Below are 21609 nucleotides of genomic sequence, written 5' to 3' on the forward strand. Positions count from 1 at the left end.
GACTGACCGGCCATCAGGGGCGAGCTCCACCAGTAACATATAGACTGACCGGCCATCAGGGGCCGAGCTCCACCACTAATATATAGACTGACCAGCCATCAGGGGCCAAGCTCCACCAGTAACATCCACCAGTAACATATAGACTGACCGGCCATCAGGGGCGAGCTCCACCAGTAACATATAGACTGACCGGCCATCAGGGGCCGAGCTCCACCAGTAATATATAGACTGACCGGCCATCAGGGGCCAAGCTCCACCAGTAACATAAAGACTGACCGGCCATCAGGGGCCGAGCTCCACCAGTAACACATAGACTGACCAGCCATCAGGGGCCAAGCTCCACCACTAATATATAGACTGACTGGCCATCAGGGGCCGAGGTCCACCAGTAACATATAGACTGACCGGCCATCAGGGGCCGAGCTCCACCAGTAACATATAGACTGACCAGCCATCAGGGGCCGAGCTCCACCACTAATATATAGACTGACTGGCCATCAGGGGCCGAGGTCCACCAGTAACATATAGACTGACCGGCCATCAGGGGCCAACTCCACCAGTAACATATAGACTGACCGGCCATCAGGGGCCAACTCCACCAGTAACATATAGACTGACCGGCCATCAGGGGGCCGAGCTCCACCAGTAACATATAGACTGACTGGCCATCAGGGGCCAAGCTCCACCAGTAATATATAGACTGACTGGCCATCAGGGGCCGAGCTCGACCAGTAACATATAGACTGACCGGCCATCAGGGGCCGAGCTCCACCAGTAACATATAGACTGACTGGCCATCAGGGGCCAAGCTCCACCAGTAATATATAGACTGACTGGCCATCAGGGGCCGAGCTCGACCAGTAACATATAGACTGACTGGCCATCAGGGGCCAAGCTCCACCAGTAACATATAGACTGACTGGCCATCAGGGGCCGAGCTCCACTAGTAATATATAGACTGACTGGCCATCAGGGGCCAAGCTCCCACCAGTAACATATAGACTGACTGGCCATCAGGTGCCGAGCTCCACCACTAATATATTGACTGACCGGCCATCAGGGGCCGAGCTCCACCACTAATATATAGACTGACCGGCCAACAGGGGCCGAGCTCCATCACTAATATATAGACTGACTGGCCATCAGGGGCCGAGCTCCACCAGTAACATATAGACTGACCGGCCATCAGGGGCCGAGCTCCACCAGTAACATATAGACTGACCGGCCATCAGGGGCCGAGCTCCACCACTAATATATAGACTGACCGGCCATCAGGGGTTGAGCTCCACCAGTAACATATAGACTGACCGGCCATCAGGGGCCGAGCTCCACCACTAATATATAGACTGACCGGCCATCAGAAGCCAAGCTCCACCAGTAACCTATAGACTGACCGGCCATCAGGGGCCGAGCTCCACCAGTAATATATAGACTGACCAGCCATCAGGGGCCGAGCTCCACCAGTAATATATAGACTGACCAGCCATCAGAAGCCAAGCTGCACCAGTAACATAAAGACTGACCGGCCATCAGGGGCCGAGCTCCACCACTAATATATAGACTGACTGATTATCAGGGGCCAAGCTCCACCAGTAACATATAGACTGACTGATTATCAGGGGCCGAGCTCCACGAGTAACATATAGACTGACTGATTATCAGGGGCCGAGCTCCACGAGTAACATATAGACTGACTGATTATCAGGGGCCGAGCTCCACCAGTAATATATAGACTGACTGATTATCAGGGGCCGAGCTCCACGAGTAACATATAGACTGACCGGCCATCAGGGGCCGAGATCTGCTAGTATAATGCTAGCTAGCTATCTCAATGCTGTTTTAGTTACTAACCAGCACTGACTAAATTACTGTCATGTCTTCTCTAACTCTCAGCTGTAGGTTATCATGAGTAAAGGCTGATTTAGACACAACGATTATCACTCAAAAATCACTCAAAGACGTTTTTTGAGCGATAATCGTTGCGTGTAACTGCACTGACATCAATTTACGATAAGGAGTTCACAGCGGGATACAGCTGATACTATTGTTTCAGCTGGCATCCCGCTCCCTGAACACAGCCGGGGTATGAAGAACACAGCGGTCCAACTGTGTTCTGCATACCCGTCGTGGAGCGCTCAGCTGTATACCAGCTGGGCGCTCCGAGCAGATAACAGCTGGATGCAGAAGACATGCGGGCCCGCTTGTCTACTGTATACCCCACTCAGAGCGCAAAGTGAGTGCTCAATGTTTGAGCAATCACCTTGCCCTCTAAATCCACACAAGGATTATCGCTCAACAGATAATTGCTGTGTCTAAACCAGGCTTTACATATGGACTAGTCATCTAAAGGGAGGCTAGCTAGCTCTCCCAATACCATTGAGGCTTGCTGACTACCACTGACAAGTTTCTGCCATATCTAATCTGACTGACAATCAGCTGTAGGTTTATTATCTACCTATCTGAGCTAAAAACAGGATGCCCTTCCTGACAAGTTTCATCACCTCTGTGGCTTTTTCAAAGGAAGCAAGGGCTATTATGGTGCTGTTACACAATCACAGCTCCCGATGCTGTGATTTTGTCAAGTAGGCGGTCTCCACCACTCACGGTCACCTATTAGACCAGACCTTCCAGGCCACAACCTTAGACCTCACCCAGACCACACCTCTTAGACCAGACCCTCCAGACCACAACCTTTAGACCTCACCCAGACCACACCTCTTAGACCAGACCCTCCAGACCACAACCCTTAGACCTCACCCAGACCACACCTGTTAGACCAGATTCTCCAAACCACAACCTTTAGACCTCACCCAGACCACACCTCTTAGACCAGACACTCCAGACCACAACCTTTAGACCTCACCCAGACCACACCTTTTAAACCAGACCCTCCAGACCACAACCCTTAGACCTCACCTGGACCGCACCTCTTAGACCAGACCTTCCAGACCACAACCGTTAGACCTCACCCAGACCACACCTTAGACCAGACCCTCCAGACCACAACCCTTAGACCTCACCCAGACCACACCTCTTAGACCAGACTTTCCAGACCACAACCCTTAGACCTCACCCAGACCATGCATTGAGGACTACTTAGACTAGACCTCGTAGACCATGTTATGTCAGTGCCTGTAAAAGCTTCTCTAAGAACTTGCCACGTGCATTTAAATTGTATTATGTATTGTGCCTGTATAGATTGTATCCAGGTATTATCATGTAAATGAACAAGAGAAAGACCTCGTTATGGGTACGATCACATGTAGTGGAATTGGTGCTGATTTTTCATAATGGGAAAACCGTATCACGTTCCGCAGCTATTGGTGCAGATTTTGTTGCGGACTTTGCCAGAGATCAGCTGCTGAATTCACCTTTTCAATTGAAAGTGTGAAATCTGCTGCGGATCAACAACAATAGCGGCATGAAGATCCGCATGGAGTCTGGTGGGGATTTTTCACTGCGGAAAATCCACTGCCTTTCCATTACATGCGCACATAATGGGTTTTCCAGGAGTCAGATAAAGATGGCCACTCCTTAAATCAGGGTCCAACCACCTAGGCTGTCAGCAGAATGAACACAGTGACAGCACCACCCATAAGAGTATGGCTGTGTCTGGTACTGCAGCTCGGTCCTATTCATCTGAAGATTGATCACAGAAATCCATATGGCAAATATTTGAAAAAGAAGGCCGTGCACTGGTGTAAAAATGGTCACAAAGTTTTGCTCAAGATACTTTTTTCCCCCCTTTCTGAAGTACGGTCAATGTGCTCCCCGTGTGCCTGTGCTGCTGACCCTTCATTCTGCTGACCACTGGTGACCCTGGGGGTTGGATGGGCCATTCCTAGGGTTAGGCCATCAATATTTGACTCCCATAAGTCCTCGTCTATAACGTGATTGTCTCTTTTTTGTGTCCCCTGACTTGAACCTTCATTTCCAGGGGATGATATGTGACTGCATCCTTCTCCTCCGTCTAATAACTGTACTTGATTTGTCTGTATATAGCTATAGACTTAGATGCCACTGGCTTAGAGGCAGAAGAAATTGAGATTCCAGCCAATCCTCGCTCCCCTAAACCCAGTGTAAACAGTCTAACATCACCCCACATGAAAGAGAAAAGAATGCCTTTTTTTAAGAAGGTAACCTCCAGCTCCGTCCGGACGCGCACCATCTGTACAGCTGCATTGCGCCACATTTCAAAGTCCTGTTTAAGTCTTTGTCTCTCGAAAGGTCAATAACACGCATGCTTTGTTGTTCTGTTTCCTTTTCACGCTGCTTGTAGCTAAACAGAAGCAAAAATCGGTAAGTTCCATTGTGACATAGTCATAGAGTTTAGGGCTTGGCACCCAAAAAAGCACCACTGGTCCCTTCACTTTAATGATATGGGGTGCCTGAGTGCCTGGACCCCGACAATCCTTTTAATTGAAGTCTTTATGACATGCTACGAGATCAAAACAATTGCAATTTTAAATCTTGGGTGGTCTAGGATAGTGAAGGGGTTAATTATACTATTTTTTTTGTGCGCCAAGGTAGTTATAGGTTAATATTGAAATCCACCCTCCGGTTTTGGGATACAATTCTGTCTCCGGACTGGAGGGGGTGAGGGGTATACTACCTATAGTTGTTCTTTGTCATCTGTCCGATCCATCGATTCTGTAATCCGTTTTTGGCTGTCCAAGATGGCCACTGCAGTTTTCTATCTAGCTAATGCACACTGTGTACTGCTCACTCATTGGATAGTGCTGGTCACGTGAGCAGCACTGGCTAATCAAAGTGCAGACATAGTAGATTCGGTAGTCTGAAGATTGCCGCAGCCGTTTTGGACATCCAAAAACGGGACCCAAAACCAGCAGATTAAATGACGGCAGAGAAAAACAAGTGCAAGTAATATCCCCCCACCCACACCCCACACATACCCCTCTGGTCCTGGGGCAGAATTTTGTGCCGAAACCAGAGTGTTGTTTTAATATCCCTGGTGATCTAGGGTGGTGTAGGGGTTAACACTTAAACTATGTTAGAAATGCACACTGGTCAGGACCAGGCGTACATTTTTGTGAAGGTGCACGGAGGTTCGGGAGATGCGTTGAATTTATGAAGAGCTGAGCGCCTCTTCATGTATTTGGCACACCGTCTGCTGAGGGAAACCTTACTAAGCCCGGTGCATGAAATGCCAGACTTGGCAAATTTCCCCCATCATTTTAGATAAATCCCATAAACATAACTTTTGCTGATTATCGCACTGCCTGTCATACAAGCACAAGTTGTTGGAGAAGTCAGTGACCATGTAAATATCTCTAACAAACCCTTTAGCTGATAAAGTAGTACCTACTGCTGCTACCATGTGAGGGCGCTCTCTGCATCGCGATTTATACAGTTCGGATTGAAATCGGTGTGCAGTGAGCTCCCCCTAGTGGCAATAAGAAATTCATAATTTCAGGAATGTTTTCTCCTATATAGCTGAGAAAACTTACTGTGTACTAGAAACCCCTCCGCCCGAAATGTGTCCGTGGATATTGTAGGAGAGATGGAAAAATACAAGATGTATACAGATGTAGCGAAGTTTAACCCAACGCATTAAATAAGCTGCAGCATTGGACTTTTTCTTTCCTATTCTTCAGCTTTTCAGTGGCTTTTGTCATATTAAAGAGGTACTCTGGAACTTTTACTATCGATGACCTATCTTTAGGATAGGCCATCAACTGATCAGTGGGGATTTTCCACTTGAGATCCCTTCCAGTCAGCTGATCGTCTGCCCACTCTCAGTGCATCAGTTGTCATCAGTAGTCGTGGACGGAAGTGTAATAGGCGGCTTCACTCCCATTGAAATCAATAGCTGCAATGCCTCTTATTACACTTCCAGCTCTGACTGCAATAAGGAGCACTGATTGATTTCAATGGGAGTGAAGCCGCCTATTCCACTTCTGGCCCTGACCACCAATGATGATGTCCGGCCCGCTCCTCTGACAGCAGGATGGAGGATCAGCTGTTTGGCCGGGATCTCAAGCAGCGGACCCCCAAGGGGGTCATCAATAGTAGAAGTCCTGGAATACCCCTCCACGATGACTTGTTGCAGTAAGCTGTCAGTGTTGGGTTACATTTTGCTACAAATGTCAGGTTTGTGTCAGGTTGTATCCCAGAGCCCCATATAAACCAGTGATCAGCAGCTCCGGAGGCTGACTGCATTAATGACTCATGAACGTAGGACTTTATAATTGGCTTTTGTTGCTTTATGTGCTTTATACACATTTCTGCTACCGTTTTCTGTGTGTCTGTCTCACTGTCATTGTTTTACAATGTAACACAATACTAAAAGTGGGGAAAAAGGGATCTGTGAAAAGTTTCCAATATCTGTAATAACTCAACACTGTGTTTGATGTCTTAATTCTCTTGTAGATTGAAATACAAGGTGTCTCAAAAGTGTGGAAATTCCCATATAAAATGAAAACATTACAAGCTGCAGGAAATAGGGGAACCTATTAGGCTATATCACCAACATGACGGCCATTTTGAATCTTGCCATGTTGGATTCAACTCTAATTTTTCCAATGGGCAGGTAGGTGTGTGATATATCAGACTGGCGGGAGTTTCCCCAGAAAGACAACGGTGTGCTTCATTGTATCATAACTTTATTATTTCCCATGTTAACACATGAGATCGTCCTTATATCAGGTGAACGAAGTACATGCGTCATCGCCGCAGATTTCAATCAACCCTACCGAACCGGACCTCCCATTACCCAGTTTCCAAATTTTTAAGAAACGGGTTCTGTTGCCGATAAACCTGAAGCTTCAGCAATCGCTTTTCTGGCCTCATTCATCAGTAACAGTTTTGGGTCGCTCAGATTTTGGTTTATCAGCGATAGAATCTCTCTCACAGAATGTGGAAAGACCTTCAGCAACTGCACTTTGGGTGATGGGAGGTCCGCTTGGGCGGCGTTGATTGACACATGTGCTTTGTTCTCCTGACAAAAGGGCGATCCCAACACGTTCAGCTTGAGAACCATCATTCACATTGTCTGTAACAATCACTGTGTTAACATGAGGATGAATAAAGTTGTGTTAAAATGAAGCACGCCATTGGCTATCTGGGGACATTCTCATCGGTCTGACATATCACACACCTATCTTCCCATTGGAAAAATTAGAATTGAATCCAAGATGGCGGCATTCAAAATGGCCGTCATTTTAATGACATGGGCTAACAGGTTTCCCCCATTCTCTGCAACTTGTGTGGCAAATTGTATCACCGTCTGCCAAGCTGTTTTCGTTCTATATGGGTGTTTCCACACTTCAGAGACAGCCTGTAGATTGTGTGCAGCAGGTTACTATAAATGACTTACACGTCCATGTTGGCAATGTATATACCGTGTATCAATAATGTACATGGTAGGAGGAGCTACAAATATATTCTATTACTGTTCTAGTGCTGATCTGGATTATAGCTCAGAGCTGCATTCAAAGTTCAGCCGGTCCTCACTGGAAGCAGTTGGTTGTCAGCAGACACGCCGCGAGGACGCTGTTCACATCTGCCTTCGGGAATTATGATTTTCTGTTCCACCAGAAAAATGGGAACAAACATTTAATTTCCCATTGATTTTAGGTTTGTTGGGTGGGGGAGGGGGGTTAGGCTCCTCAGCTTATCTCCCGTAATGTCCATTTTGTCTTTGTGGCGCAGAAGCGTAACTATTTTTTTCCGTCCACGAAAACAGAAATCTCCCAGGAGGCGGCCGTCCTTTTTTTTACATTGTTGTCAGTAGGGAGTGGATGCGGATGGAGAGTTTTCTGTGTGGATCCGTTTTTCTTCTGGATACAAACGGGAAAAAATGTATTTACACCAAAGCCAGATATTAAATTGATGCAAACGGAGGGCGAGGGTTCTGGCTTTGTGTAGATCTGTCAAAAGGTTCCACTGTTTATGGGATTGTTGACAGAGCTGTTAAAACAGAAACCTGAGCGCAGGTGTGAACGGAGCCGAACAGCTCAGCGCTTCTACATTGCAGCAGGACAGTGCAGAATAGTGAGTGCAGCTCTGGGGTATAAGACCAGTTGTACCTTTAGACCAGTATTGGTAATGTATGTACGCAGTGACTCCACCAGCAGAATAGTGAGTGCAGCTCTGGAGTATAAGACCAGTTGTAGCTTTAGACCAGTATTGGTAATGTATGTACACAGTGACTCCACCAACAGGATAGTGAGTGCAGCTCTGGGGTATAAGACCAGTTGTAGCCTTAGACCAGTATGGGTAATGTACGTACACAGTGACTCCACCTACAGGATACTGGGGAATATAACCTGCAGTTATTCTTCTCTGCCATCTGTCCAATCAGACGGTTTCTGGTCCCATTTTCAGCTGTTCAAGATGGCCGACTATCTAAATCCCATAGTGCATCGGTAGCGTTAGATTACCAATGCACTATACTTGCTTTCTGATTGGCCAGTGCTGCCTACTTGATCCGCATTGGCCAATCATAGAGTAGTGTACAGTGTTCATTAGCTAGGTCTTAAATTGCAGCGACCATCTTGGACAGCCGAAAACCAGGACCAGAACTAGCGGCAGAGCGAGCGTAGGTGATATACCCCCAACCCCTCTGGTCTCAGGACAAAATTTTGACCGTAAACTGGAGGATCACTTTAAGAACTTGACCTGTTTTTGACCACCTTGACCAACAGTCTTATCATTCCTGTAGCTGGGATTCATAAAGGGGTTGTCTAGAGTTAGAAAAACATGGCTGCTTTCTTACAGACTTAGTGCCACTCTTGCCCACAAGGTTGTGTATGGTACTGCAGCTAAGCTCCATTTGAGTGAATAGGAACTGAGCTGCAATACCAAACACAGCCTAATCCTGCCCAAAGTCCACTACAGGGGCCACTGTTAATACTGGAACCGCTATGGGGTCACTATTACTACTAGGGCCACGGTGGGGGCACTATTGCTGCTAGGGCTACTATGGGGGTTGTTATAATTACTGGGGCCACTATGAGGGTCATGCTTATTTTTGGGGCCACTATGGGGGTCACTCTTACTATTGGGGCCACCATGGGGGGCACTCTTACTACTGGGGCCACTATGGGGGGGGGCACTCTTACTACTGGGGCCACTGATGGGGTTCACTATAACTGCTGGGAACATTAAGGAGGTGGCCATTAGGGAGGACGTCACTATTACTCTTGGGACCACTAATGAGGGTTACTATTGCTATTGGGGCCACTATGGTGGTCACTATTTCTACTGGGGGGCATTAAGAGGGACACTCTTCACTGTAAAAAAAAAATGGACTATTGGAATCTTTTGTGAACTGATGAGATGCCGGATGAATGGAATTATTAGTCATTTCGTGTTTTCACTCTGCGTTTCTGTTGCCGCCTTTCCTTTTTGTACAGACAGAGCACATCCCTCCTTACGATGTAGTGCCTTCTATGAGACCCGTAGTCCTAGTGGGGCCTTCTTTAAAAGGATATGAGGTAAGATGTCAGTGCAAACATCATGTGACTGGAGTTGGTTTTTTTCTATTTTTAAAGGGGTCGCTCACTCCTAGCTATTGAGCTATCAGCAGAATGGGTCATTAATAGCAGATTGGTGGGGTCCATTGCACCTGGGCCCTCAGCGATGAGCTGCCCTCCCAGACCAGTGTCTGTGTGTATAGAGTCATTTTGCTGCTGGAAGCAGACAGCTTTGTACACTGTCTAGTGGCCATAGCTGGTATTGGAGGCTAAGTCTCATGGAAGTGAATGGGAGTCCGTCTGCAATACCAGACAGGACCACTAGGAAATCTATAGAGTTATCTACTTCCTGAATAACTGAGGATAGATTGTCAATAGCTAGAAGAGGACAACCGCTTTAAAATGGGAACCTTTCAGCAGAAAACTGCGACCATAATGTTATGCAGCATGACACCAGCGGGGCACATGTTGTACTCAAATTTGGTAACTTTTATTGATGGGCCAGCCTCACAGCCCAGAGCCTGCTGAAAGCTCCCAGGGCTGCCATTCATAGATGCCAAGTTCTGCCCGTGGCTGGGGTTCATAGGCAACACCTAAAATCACTGTATACTGCAGTACTGAAGTATTGCAGTATATAGTAGAAGCAATCAAATGATCGGAAGTTAAAGTTTAAGATAGAGTGTAAAGCAAAATTAATAAAGTATAAAAAATTAAAATTTTAAAAATAAACTTTTCCCCATAAAAATCTAAGCAATTAAAAAAAGCACATATTTGTCGTCACGATCTACACAAAGGTCCAAACTATTAGCATATCATGTTATTTACCTCACAGGTTCAAAGCCCTAATGAAAAAAAACTCGGAATGAGACAGAATTGTGGTTTTTTTATATGCTGGCTCCCAAAAATTTGAATAAAAAGTGGTAAAATAGACTCACCCTGCAAAAACAACCCCCCCCCCCCCACACACAGCGCAATTCACAAAAAATGAAAGCATCGCAGGTCTCAGATTACGGCGACGGGCGGCAATATATGTTTAAAAATAGAAAAATATTAAAAACTATATAAATGTGTCATCACTGTAATCGCACCGAACAACAAAGGTCATGTGTCATTGTTTTCTGCACTGTGAACGCCATAAAAAAACGCCCAATTTCCTTTTTCTTTATTTCATGCCACCTAAAATTTTTGTAAAGTTCTTCTGTACATTATTGGGTATTTTTAATGGTGCAATTGAAAAATACAACTTGTCCCGCAAAAATCAGGACCCGATACGGCTTTGTCAATGGGAAAATAAAAACTTTATGGCTCTTGGCAGACCGGGACAAAGAAAACAAAAACAAAAAAAATTAAACATCTCTGGTCCTTAAGTGGTTAAAACGATGGGTACCCTGTAAAGGCTCGCTTAGCATCATGACTGCCAGGAGTAGTGATATTGCTCTTCTAGAAGTACTAATATTATATATTTTTTAACCCCATAGGTGACGGATATGATGCAGAAAGCATTATTTGACTTTTTGAAACACAGATTTGAAGGACGGTAAGTAATAGAGGGCAGAGGGGAAGGGGGGCAAAACCACCCAGCACATGCTTGTCAGGTCCCAGCTCTTCCCACACTAATGACCCCTGGTCTGCAGCCAGTGATTGGCTGCTGCAGTCACAGACATTGAGTATGACAGATCACTGCTGTCGAGGGTTAATTTGTTCAAACAGACTGGTCAGTTATGTTGTCGGTTCCGAATTGACCTAAGCAGGAGGAGCGCTCCTTTGAGAGACCATGCACAGACCTATACACACAGTATATGGTTTGAAACAAGTGACTCTATTTTATTGTCTGTATCTCTTGGCTTTTATAGAAGATCGCCCACGCAGGGATGCGACCCCTGGTAATACAAGGAATAACCTCATGATTTCCATACATCTTAAACTCATGACTTCTATATCTGACAATAAACTTATGACCTAATCATTAAATAAACTTTGACATTTAGGCTTGATATATGACATTAAGAAATAGCTGATTTCACATGTAAGAGCTAGCAACTTCTTTGCGGTTAGGCTATGTCTTCCGAGACATCTGGCCTTAGAACTTCCTGATTCCACTTAGATCAGACGTACTTCCTTAAAAACAGTCATGACTTCTGTTACACATACAATATATTGCTAAAATATTCTTTTTGCTAAAATAGATTGATAAGCATATATACGGTACTTTGATAAGCGACATTTATTAATTTCTTTACAGCCCCTATTGGCCCTTATCATTCCCCCATTTTGGACATCAGGAAGTCACACACAGGAATGACAATTATGGGGAATTTTGAGGCTGAGTTGATCCAGAGGAAGGCGAAAACCCTTTTAGGAAAAAGCCAATTATCCTTGTATAAAAGGGAAAAATTCCTTCCTGACCCCAAATATGGCGATCGGAACAAGTCCCAAGATCACAGCCGACATCTGACTTTTTAAAATGTATTATTGTTTTCATGAATCTAAACAAATCTCTTATCATTTATGTGAAACATAAAGTGTATGTTTGACCGCATCACAATGGAACAATATTCATATACATTAAGAAAGGTATTTTCCTGAATAACATTGCTCTCTTCCACATCACTATCGTTATGCACTATTGAATATATATCGCGAAGTGTCTTTATTGGAGTGGGGATAGACAGTAAGCAAGTCCGTAAAATATCTTCCCCACTCCGCAGGTTGGGCATGCACATGTGGGAAATATTCAGTACGTCTTTTGCAAAGTATTCCCACATGTTGGGGTGTCCTTCCGCCCAAACAGTCCATCTTCTTCTTACATCGACAGTTGATGAAGAATTGTCCCGAAAAGAGAGTAGTCCAAGAAAACAAAGGGTAAATAATACACCTATCCAGACTATCAATGCTGGTGTCCAGGTTGCCATCCTCCTCCCCCACCCTGGGTTGGTCTTACTCTCCACCCCCCTCGTGGTGCTGAGGCGTTGGAACTTTCTTGCAGTGTGAGGCATGGATCCAAGTGGGTCTGCCTTCTAGCTTGACCGAGGTGGGAGTGGTTAACAGCACTTGGTATGGTCCGTCAAAGCGAGGTTCCAAAGTCTTTCTGACGTGTCTCTTTACCACCACCCAATCTCCGGGATTCAGAAAGTGGGATCCTTCCAAACTATCAGGGTCTGGAATAGAAGAGAAGACTAGGTCGTGTGTTATTTTTAGCTTTTGGCATAAGTCCTGCACAAAGGAAGTAACTTTATCATGACCCAGGGATAGAGCTTGGGGGTGATACAGTCCTAACCTGGGCACGGAGCCAAAGAGAATCTCATAAGGAGACAGTCCTGTTTTCCTATTTGGCGTGGTTCGTACTGAGTAGAGTGCCAGAGGTAGGCACTCGGGCCAAGGTTTTCCTGTTTCAACCATGGCTTTCTGTATCTTAAGTTTGAGGGTGCCATTGAGTCTTTCTACTTTTCCGGAGCTTTGTGGATGATAGGGGGTGTGAAAGGCCTGCTCTACTCCTAAGGCGGACATGACTTCCTTCATTCCCTCACCAGTGAAGTGAGTACCACGGTCGCTCTCAATGGTCTCTGGTACCCCAAATCTGCACACTAACTCTGACACAAGTTTCTTTGCAGTGGCCTGGGCAGTGGCCTTCGTGACCGGGTAGGCCTCAGCCCACGCGGAAAAGAGGTCAATGCATACCAGGACATACTCATACCTTCCTGACCTGGGCAGCTGGATGTAATCTATCTGTAGTCTCTGGAAGGGGTACAAAGGTCGCGGAGTGCACTTCCGAGGGGTCTTTACTACTTGACCGGGGTTGTGTAGTGCACAGATTTCACAAGCCTTGACGTATGCCTTTGCCATCCTGTCAAATCCCGGAGCGTACCACATTTTCTCCACCAGGGCTACCATGGCATTACGAGAAGCGTGCACCTTTCCATGAGCCAAAAGGGCCATACTAGGATAGGCAGCCGCAGGTAAACACATACGGAAACCCATCATCCAACCTTCATTTCCTTTTACTGCCCCTGCACTTGCCCAGCGCTCCTGCTCTTGCCCTGAGGGGAGTAGGTCCACCTCCTTCTGTGGTGGGACAGAGAGGGTCTGGTCCTTGGCAGGGGGATCAGGATCCTCCTCCGCTGGGCAGGACCTGGTCTGAACTCTGCACACGGGTGCCCTCCAGTCCAGCAGGGCTGCAGCCTTAGCTGCTCCGTCTGCCTTCTCGTTGCCTCTGCTTTCCAAGGAGTCCCCTTGGGTGTGTGCCTTTACCTTTATTATGGCTACCTGCTTCGGGAGCATGATAGCTGACATTAAACTACTTACTGCCTCACCATTCTTTATCGGTCTGCCTTGAGCTGTTAGGAAGCTCCGCGCGCGCCAAATCGGCCCATAGTCATGCGCAACGCCAAACGCGTACCTGGAGTCCGTGTAGATATTAGCAGTGACTCCCCGGGCTAACTTGCAGGCCTCGGTCAGAGCGCACAGCTCCGCTTCCTGTGCTGACATATGTGGGGGCATGGCGCGGCCTATCAGTACTTCATTCATTGATACTACAGCAAACCCTGTCACAAATCTGCCCATCTCATTCTGGTATCGTGATCCATCCACAAACATTTCAAGGTGGGGGTTCAGGAGAGGCTTATCTGTGACATGAGCAAATCCAGCTGTCTCCTGCTCCATCAGAGCAGCACAGTCATGCTGGTGCTCGGTGTCAAAAGCTTCCTCTTCGCCTAGGGAATTGACAAAAAGTTGATCCCCTGTGCTTACTCCCCCTTTTGAATCAGTGTCACCTAATGGCAGTAAGGTGGCCGGATTCAAAGTTGTGCAACGTTGAAATGAGACATTGGATGAAGAGTGTACTGCAAGTTCCATTTTGACCTGTCTAGCAAGAGAAAGATGTCTACGGCTCACCTGTGTCAGAATTCCATGTACGTCATGGGGCGTGAGGACCACAAGAGGGTAGTCTAGGACCACCTCAGAAGCTTTCTCAAGTAGTGCTTGTACAGCCAGAACTGCTCTTACACAGGAGGGTGAACCCCTGGCTACTGCATCAAGATGTGCACTGTAGTATGCTACAGGGCGCTTTTTGTCACCATGCTCTTGTGTGAGGACGGCAGTAGCATGTCCCGCCATCTCAGTCACGAACATCTGGAAGGGTTTATCATAGTCTGGCAGACCCAGTGCTGGAGCACTGGTAATCTGTATTTTCAGCTGATGGAAAGCTGACTCGGCTTCCGGAGACAAAGCAAATGGCTTGGAACTCAGGCAGTCGTACAGAGGCTGCATGGTCATGGAGGCAGAGCGAATCCACGGCCGACAATATGAAACTAACCCCAGAAATGTCCGCAACTGAGCATGGGAGGTAGGGAGTGGCATGTCCTCCACCACCTTGGTACGTTCTGGCGTGAGGTGTTTTGTACCAGGACCTAGGCAGTGACCAAGAAACACAACATGAGATTTGCAAAACTGTAATTTGTCTTTACTGGCTTTACACCCGCTGTCTGCAAGAAAACAAAGAAGGCTGAGTGAGGCCGCAAGGTTTTAAAGCATTCAAGGCACATAACTCTGTAATAGTGGAGGCTATTGCGTCTTCCTGTGCCATGGCTAGGGGATATTGGCGGATCATGGGGGCTTTTTCCCCATCTTTGAGATATACCATGACTGGGGGTACGTGGAGATGGCCCAAGTCTGTCTTCCCTTTTGCCCAAAGGGTCTCTGGCACTGCTGAGAGAACCTGTGTATCTTCTGGGGTCAACACATATACAGTACAAGAAGGAGGCGGAGTGACCAAGTCTGCTGCCATGAGACAGAATACTTGGTGGTCGGCCGCAGAGGTACTGACATGAGCCTCACCGGAAGGATGGAGCTGAATACAGCACCCCAGGGGTCCCATCACATCGGTTCCCATGATGCAATCCCCAGCGGGTGACACCAGGAAGCGAGTGAGGACTCGTGACCCTTGAAAAGAGACTTCTATGGGCTTGGTCTCACGCATGGGTGTTGGTTCCCCGGACACTCCAACGGCTATGGCTATGGAGTCTGAGAGGGGAATACTAAGATCATTGACTTGTGAGGTACTGACACATGATTTAGTAGCCCATGTGTCAATTAAAAAGGGCACCTCCTTCCCCTGGATTTTTAGAGGCTGAAAAATTTGTGGCCCACGTGCGTCAGTAACTATAAGGGACACGGGGGAAGGAGTGCCAGACCTTCATTGGTAATTGGTATACCCGTTGTTTCCCTGTGGGCGGGATGATGTGGTATTGGCCGTACTTCCCTGTTGCCCCCTTTCGTCTGACGTGTTCTGTCTAGGGCGTTTAGGGGCTCTACAATTACGGGCCAAGTGTCCAGTCTTCCCGCAGTTATAACACTTACGGGTCTCCCGCCTGGGGTCGTTAAGTCGGACTGTGTCCCCCTCCATGGTGTAATGTTTAATCATAACACACTTTGTGTGGTCTTCTGTATCCATGACAAATCCTACAGCTTTCTTATATAGATCACGCGGTTTGGCCTGTCGCCAATCGGGGGTACATGCTTTAACGCGTTCAGACAGGCGCTTATCTATTCCTTGCATAAAGGCTTCACAAAAAGCAGCATTACGTATTGCTTTTGGACAATCATATAAACCCAGATCTCTGCCAACTTCCTCTAAACGGCCAAAGTAACATTCAATAGACTCGCCCTTGTTCTGTCTACACTGGGTTAGGGCTGTACGTCTCTCTTGGGCTTTATCCTTAAACCAGGTTTTAACCTTGTCCACATATTGAGTACCACTAGGTAATGTCTGGGGGTCATCTGGGCGATCTTCAAGACCACAAAATTGAGCAATACTATTGTAAAGGCCCAGAGGACATTTTACATTCATAAGACATTCCATATCTGTCCAAGTGGCAGAGTAGTTTTTCTGTATGACTTCCAACTTTCTATGGAAAGCTGCTGGCTCTGTCTGGGGATCGGGCAGTTGCTGACACAGTGCCATCTGGTCTGTGGCGCTCCAGGGTCGCCATGTAGTGACTGTAGACCCGGGAGTTGGTCTATGTGCGTCCGTAGGTCTGTCATTAGAAGACGATGGTCTGTCAGTGTCCTCTTGTCTGACCGTGCCCAATGGTGGACTCGGTCTGTTTGGTTCTCTATAATGGGTAGTGGAGGTTGTAACTGGGAATAAGGGAATCGGTTGTCTACACTGATCCCTGGGACGTGGAGTCCCACATACTGTACAGAGTTCTTTAAAACAGGCATTCTGTTGACCACAACGTGGACAGTCCCAAGCCGGACCTCTATTTACTTCAGGGCCCGGGGATCTTGATTGAGGGCTGTATGGAGGTGTATCCATCTGGGCAGTAGCCTGTGGATACGTAGGAGGCAAGGGTGGCAAATTGGGATACAGAGAATTAAAGGGATTATTTGGAGACATTGGTGGAACGGCCGGGACGACAGGAGAGACTAATGGAACCGTAGGGGTTTCCATGGGAACGTCTATTGGTGGCCGGGGCATAGGACAATAAACTAAAATGCCCTCGCCTCGGGATTCGGAGTCCCAGTGTTCGTCTTCTGCTGTTTTAGAGCAGTCCAGAATAGCCTTCATGCCTTTTTCCAAACCCTTTTTTCTTATTTCCTTTCTATGCTTATCCTCATATTGTGACCAAAATTCATAATTGAATGTTCCCGCCTTCTTAAGGCCTATACGTTTGTAAACTTTATAGGCTTGTCTGCAAATGTCCTCCCCTTCTCTATCTTTAATTATCTCAATAGGAGTCTGATATATCTTAGATTGTTCAGACCCCATCTTGACCACTTCCGACTATTCTTCACTAAGTATACAGGACGTATATTTCACACAGTAAACTAAGATAATCACTGAGACTATCTGGGAACACACAGTTCCCTGTCCCGGAATAGATTTACAGAACTAAAACGTGGTCGACTTCAAACACTAGGATTCAGGGGAGACCAGACTTCGCCTCTTAGGGAACTTTTAGTAATATTATAACAGATCCAGAGTAACAATATGACTGCCAGAAATGAGACTATAACAATAACAATTATTTCAATCTCCAATACAGACAACATGACTCTTTAAGTCCCAATGAGTGAGTTCTTCCGTCTAGGACAGTTAAATGAACTTATTCACTCTAAAATATGGACGGGGCAGAAAATATAGGAAACAGGCAACAACATACCTCTAGTCCGTTAGAGACACACAGATCAAAAGAATCCAGACTGTATAATAGTAAGATAAGCTCTTACCTGTACACCGGTGTTTTTAGTCTGGGGTCTCCGAATCCAGTATCCACGTCAACGGGCCAGGAGTTTGTTTCAGTCTACTGGTTGCGATGTCCCGTAAAGGTAAGCCCCGCCCCACGTTGGGCGCCAAGAACTGTCGAGGGTTAATTTGTTCAAACAGACTGGTCAGTTATGTTGTCGGTTCCGAATTGACCTAAGCAGGAGGAGCGCTCCTTTGAGAGACCATGCACAGACCTATACACACAGTATATGGTTTGAAACAAGTGACTCTATTTTATTGTCTGTATCTCTTGGCTTTTATAGAAGATCGCCCACGCAGGGATGCGACCCCTGGTAATACAAGGAATAACCTCATGATTTCCATACATCTTAAACTCATGACTTCTATATCTGACAATAAACTTATGACCTAATCATTAAATAAACTTTGACATTTAGGCTTGATATATGACATTAAGAAATAGCTGATTTCACATGTAAGAGCTAGCAACTTCTTTGCGGTTAGGCTATGTCTTCCGAGACATCTGGCCTTAGAACTTCCTGATTCCACTTAGATCAGACGTACTTCCTTAAAAACAGTCATGACTTCTGTTACACATACAATATATTGCTAAAATATTCTTTTTGCTAAAATAGATTGATAAGCATATATACGGTACTTTGATAAGCGACATTTATTAATTTCTTTACAGCCCCTATTGGCCCTTATCACTGCACCATCAGAGGCCACAGAACCATCTATGTGGCAGCGGAGGGGATTATTCCCCAAAATGATCTTTTTAACCAAAAATTACACGAAAGGATGCAAAACCGTGACTGTATGAAGCGGCCCCATACGTCATACCCTCCAACATCAGGAAACGTTTCCCTCTGTACCATATTATACTATAATGTGCTTTAATAAAATGGTATTATTGGAATCGCTTCCGTTATCAGCGGGAACGATCCGAAAATAGAAGACGACAGCCTATGTATTTCACGTAATCAGCGGTCTACAGGCTGTTTATGACCAGAGTCAGCCTGCAGGAAGTGTAACCATGGGGGAAATTAAAGAGCCCCGCTCTATATTTGGTTTTTCCTGCTGATAATCAGAACAGTTTCAGTAATAACAATAAATCGAAGTATTGCAGTTTATGTGATTCCATAAAGCTTTCTTTAAAGCACCTCCAAAAATAGGATTTCATATCAGATTTTGATTGGAGCAGAGACATAATGCGGAACTGGCACCTAATTAGGTCAAAAACCTTGTAGTGATCAGCTTCTTAGCATATCGGTATAATGGATGGAGCTCCATTAGTGCAAAACAAAGCTCCAAGTCCACTGCATTGTCATAGCATAAAATACACACTTCTATCTACTTGCCACTAGAGGGAGCCCTGGAGCTTTCTGCATACTGTTCATACATTGATCTCAGAGATAACAGTGTATACAGTAAGCTCTCTCTAGTGGAGCCATTCCATACCAAATCATCACAGACCCTAACCATCTCAGATTTTCATGAAATTTGGCAGGATGGTAGAAGACATTAGGCCTCTCCTGCACAGGCGTTTGCAAAAACGCTGCATTTTTCAACGTTGCATTTACTGCGTTTTCAGCAGCGTTGCCATGTGTTATGCTAGTGTTTTGACTGCGCTTTCAGCTGCGGAAGCTGGACAAAAAAAAAAAAGCAATACTCCCCTAGCAGGCGCCGTCCGGGTTCCTCCCGCTGCTCTCCCAGAATCCTGCAGGCTTCCGTGCAGTTGTCAGAACATCTCTTGCTGGTAATAGGGATTGAAAAACAACACTTCCAGCAAGAGATTGCTCTGATTGGCTGAGCCAGCGCTCGATGCACCAATCACAGCCATTCAATGAAGGGGGGGGGGCTAAGTAACTTACAGATGTACAAATTTAGTCCTCAGTGCTATTCATAAAGAAGGGGGGTAAACATGAACAAAAGTGACATTTATACTTACAAGTTCCCCCCAAATTTCTGAACTTTCACCTTGGGCTCGTTTTGAAGCTAATGGAAAACACTTTCAAGTAAAAAAATGTATAATAAAATATTACATTCTTCATTTCAAGGTCAACTTTGACCTTGAATATCTAAAACAGTGCCAATGGGCTGGCATCAGAATGCCTGCCATGCATAGACTCCTATCGAGCTGTGCCCGTGGCAGGGCTTCATTGGCAACATTAGAAAACATTATATAGTGCAATACAGAAGTAGTGCAGTATATAGTTCAGGTGATAAAATGGTGACAGGTTCAACCTCCTGGTGGGGGCTAAATAAAAGGGTACAACATATTAAAAGTTCAAAATTACCCCTTTACACAATAATTCCAATAAAACCTCCTATTTGGTATTGCGGTGCACAGAAAAGTCCGAACTATTAAAATATCACAATAAGAAGGGGTGGATGTTTGTTGTTAACCCCAATAAGCTGAGATCCCGATCAGATGTTCCATAGTCTGTTACTAGGTTATTGGCGTTTCATTATCAGACCGGCTACTTGTCAATTTTAGCATTTGTAAATGAAAAAACTGTCTTTCTCCCCAGAATATCCATCACTCGGGTCACCGCTGACATCTCGCTTGCCAAACGTTCAGTATTAAATAATCCAAGTAAACATGCAATCATAGAAAGATCCAATACACGGTCAAGTTTAGGTAAGTTCCGTTCACTTTCTTCTTCTTTGTCTTATTGTTCTGTTGTATGAAATCAGTCCACTACTTGTAGTCAGAGTTTGGAAATGCCAGGTGGCTGCATCAAAAGGCCCAGCAATTTAATAGTCGCTTGTGACACAATGGGGCATATTTAATCTACTTAGATTGGCATTTCATGCAGTGTGTCAGTCTATGTAAGATATGTGCTGGCATCAGTGCAACAAATGCATTAAGACGCGCAAGCCTTTGAACAGATTTGTCACCTGTGTTGGCCAGCTACAAGTTGATGTAGGTGATGTAAGGCAAAAATTACCGTAAATCTGATTGGCACCACCCCTAATCTTAGTTCCCGCCCACCTTAAAACAAAACAGTAGAAGTGGCGAGGCCAGTGTGCAAAAATCTATTGCATGAGTCCACTGCAAGGTCCACATGTCGACTTCGACAGTGTGGGAATGCGGTGCCCAGTAAGTATAAAGAAATCCATCCCCGGAGTCCACAGAACCTGCCCTATGAGCACCATAGGTGGTAACAGGTTCCCTTTAAAGGGCATTTCTTTGGACTTAAAGGGGTTGTCCCACGGCAGCAAGTGGGGTTATACACTTCTGTATGGCCATATTAATGCACTTTGTAATGTACATCGTGCATTAAATATGAGCCATACAGAAGTTATAAAAAGTTTTTTACTTACCTGCTCCGTTGCTAGCGTCCTCGTTCCCATGGAGCCGACTAATTTTCGCCCTCCGATGGCCAAATTAGCTGCGCTTGCGCAGTCCGGGTCTTCTGCTCTCTTCAATGGAGCCGCTCGTGCAGAATGTCGACTCTGTGTAGCTCCGCCCCGTCACGTGCCGATTCCAGCCAATCAGGAGGCTGGAATCGGCAATGGACTGCACAGAAGAGCTGCGGTCCACGGAGGGAGCAGACCCCGGCGGCCATCTTCAGCAGGTAAGTATGAAGACGCCGGACCGCCGGGATTCAGGTAAGCGCTGAGCGGTTTGTTTTTTTAACCCCTGCATCGGGGTTGTCTCGCGCCGAACGGGGGGGGTTAAAAAAAAAAAAAACCCGTTTCGGCGCGGGACAACCCCTTTAAAGTGACTTTGCAGTCAGGAGCTCAGAAGTGATCTGTAAGTCAATATCTACAGGGGATGATCATCTGCTAGATTTTCTGCAGGTTTTGCTCCTTGGCTGTTTTTGGCCCAGCTGTATTAATACAGAGCTGTGATCAGTGACTACAGTGCCTAATCTGAAGTAGTCTGGGACACACCTCTGTGTCATCATTGGTTCAGGCTGCAGAGGAGGCAGACAGGGG

The 21609-nt window shown here is 46.1% G+C and overlaps 1 protein-coding gene across 3 annotated transcripts in view; it reads left to right on the forward strand.

Annotated features, from left to right (window-relative positions):
- CACNB2 (calcium voltage-gated channel auxiliary subunit beta 2) overlaps positions 1-21609 on the forward strand; it is a 136626-nt gene that overhangs the window by 84589 nt on the left and 30428 nt on the right. For 2 of the 3 annotated variants that reach the window (XM_066585259.1, XM_066585258.1), the window contains exons 6-9: positions 4003-4136; positions 9378-9458; positions 10916-10974; positions 20196-20305. In XM_066585259.1, the coding sequence (XP_066441356.1) occupies positions 4003-4136; positions 9378-9458; positions 10916-10974; positions 20196-20305 (384 nt within the window). Of the gene's footprint in view, positions 1-4002; positions 4137-4279; positions 4300-9377; positions 9459-10915; positions 10975-20195; positions 20306-21609 lie in introns of all 3 variants that reach the window. The other variant, XM_066585260.1, reaches the window with a different exon arrangement.

The sequence above is a fragment of the Eleutherodactylus coqui genome, chromosome 12 (genome assembly GCF_035609145.1).
Source record: "Eleutherodactylus coqui strain aEleCoq1 chromosome 12, aEleCoq1.hap1, whole genome shotgun sequence".
In the NCBI taxonomy this organism is placed as follows: Eukaryota; Metazoa; Chordata; class Amphibia; order Anura; family Eleutherodactylidae; genus Eleutherodactylus; species Eleutherodactylus coqui.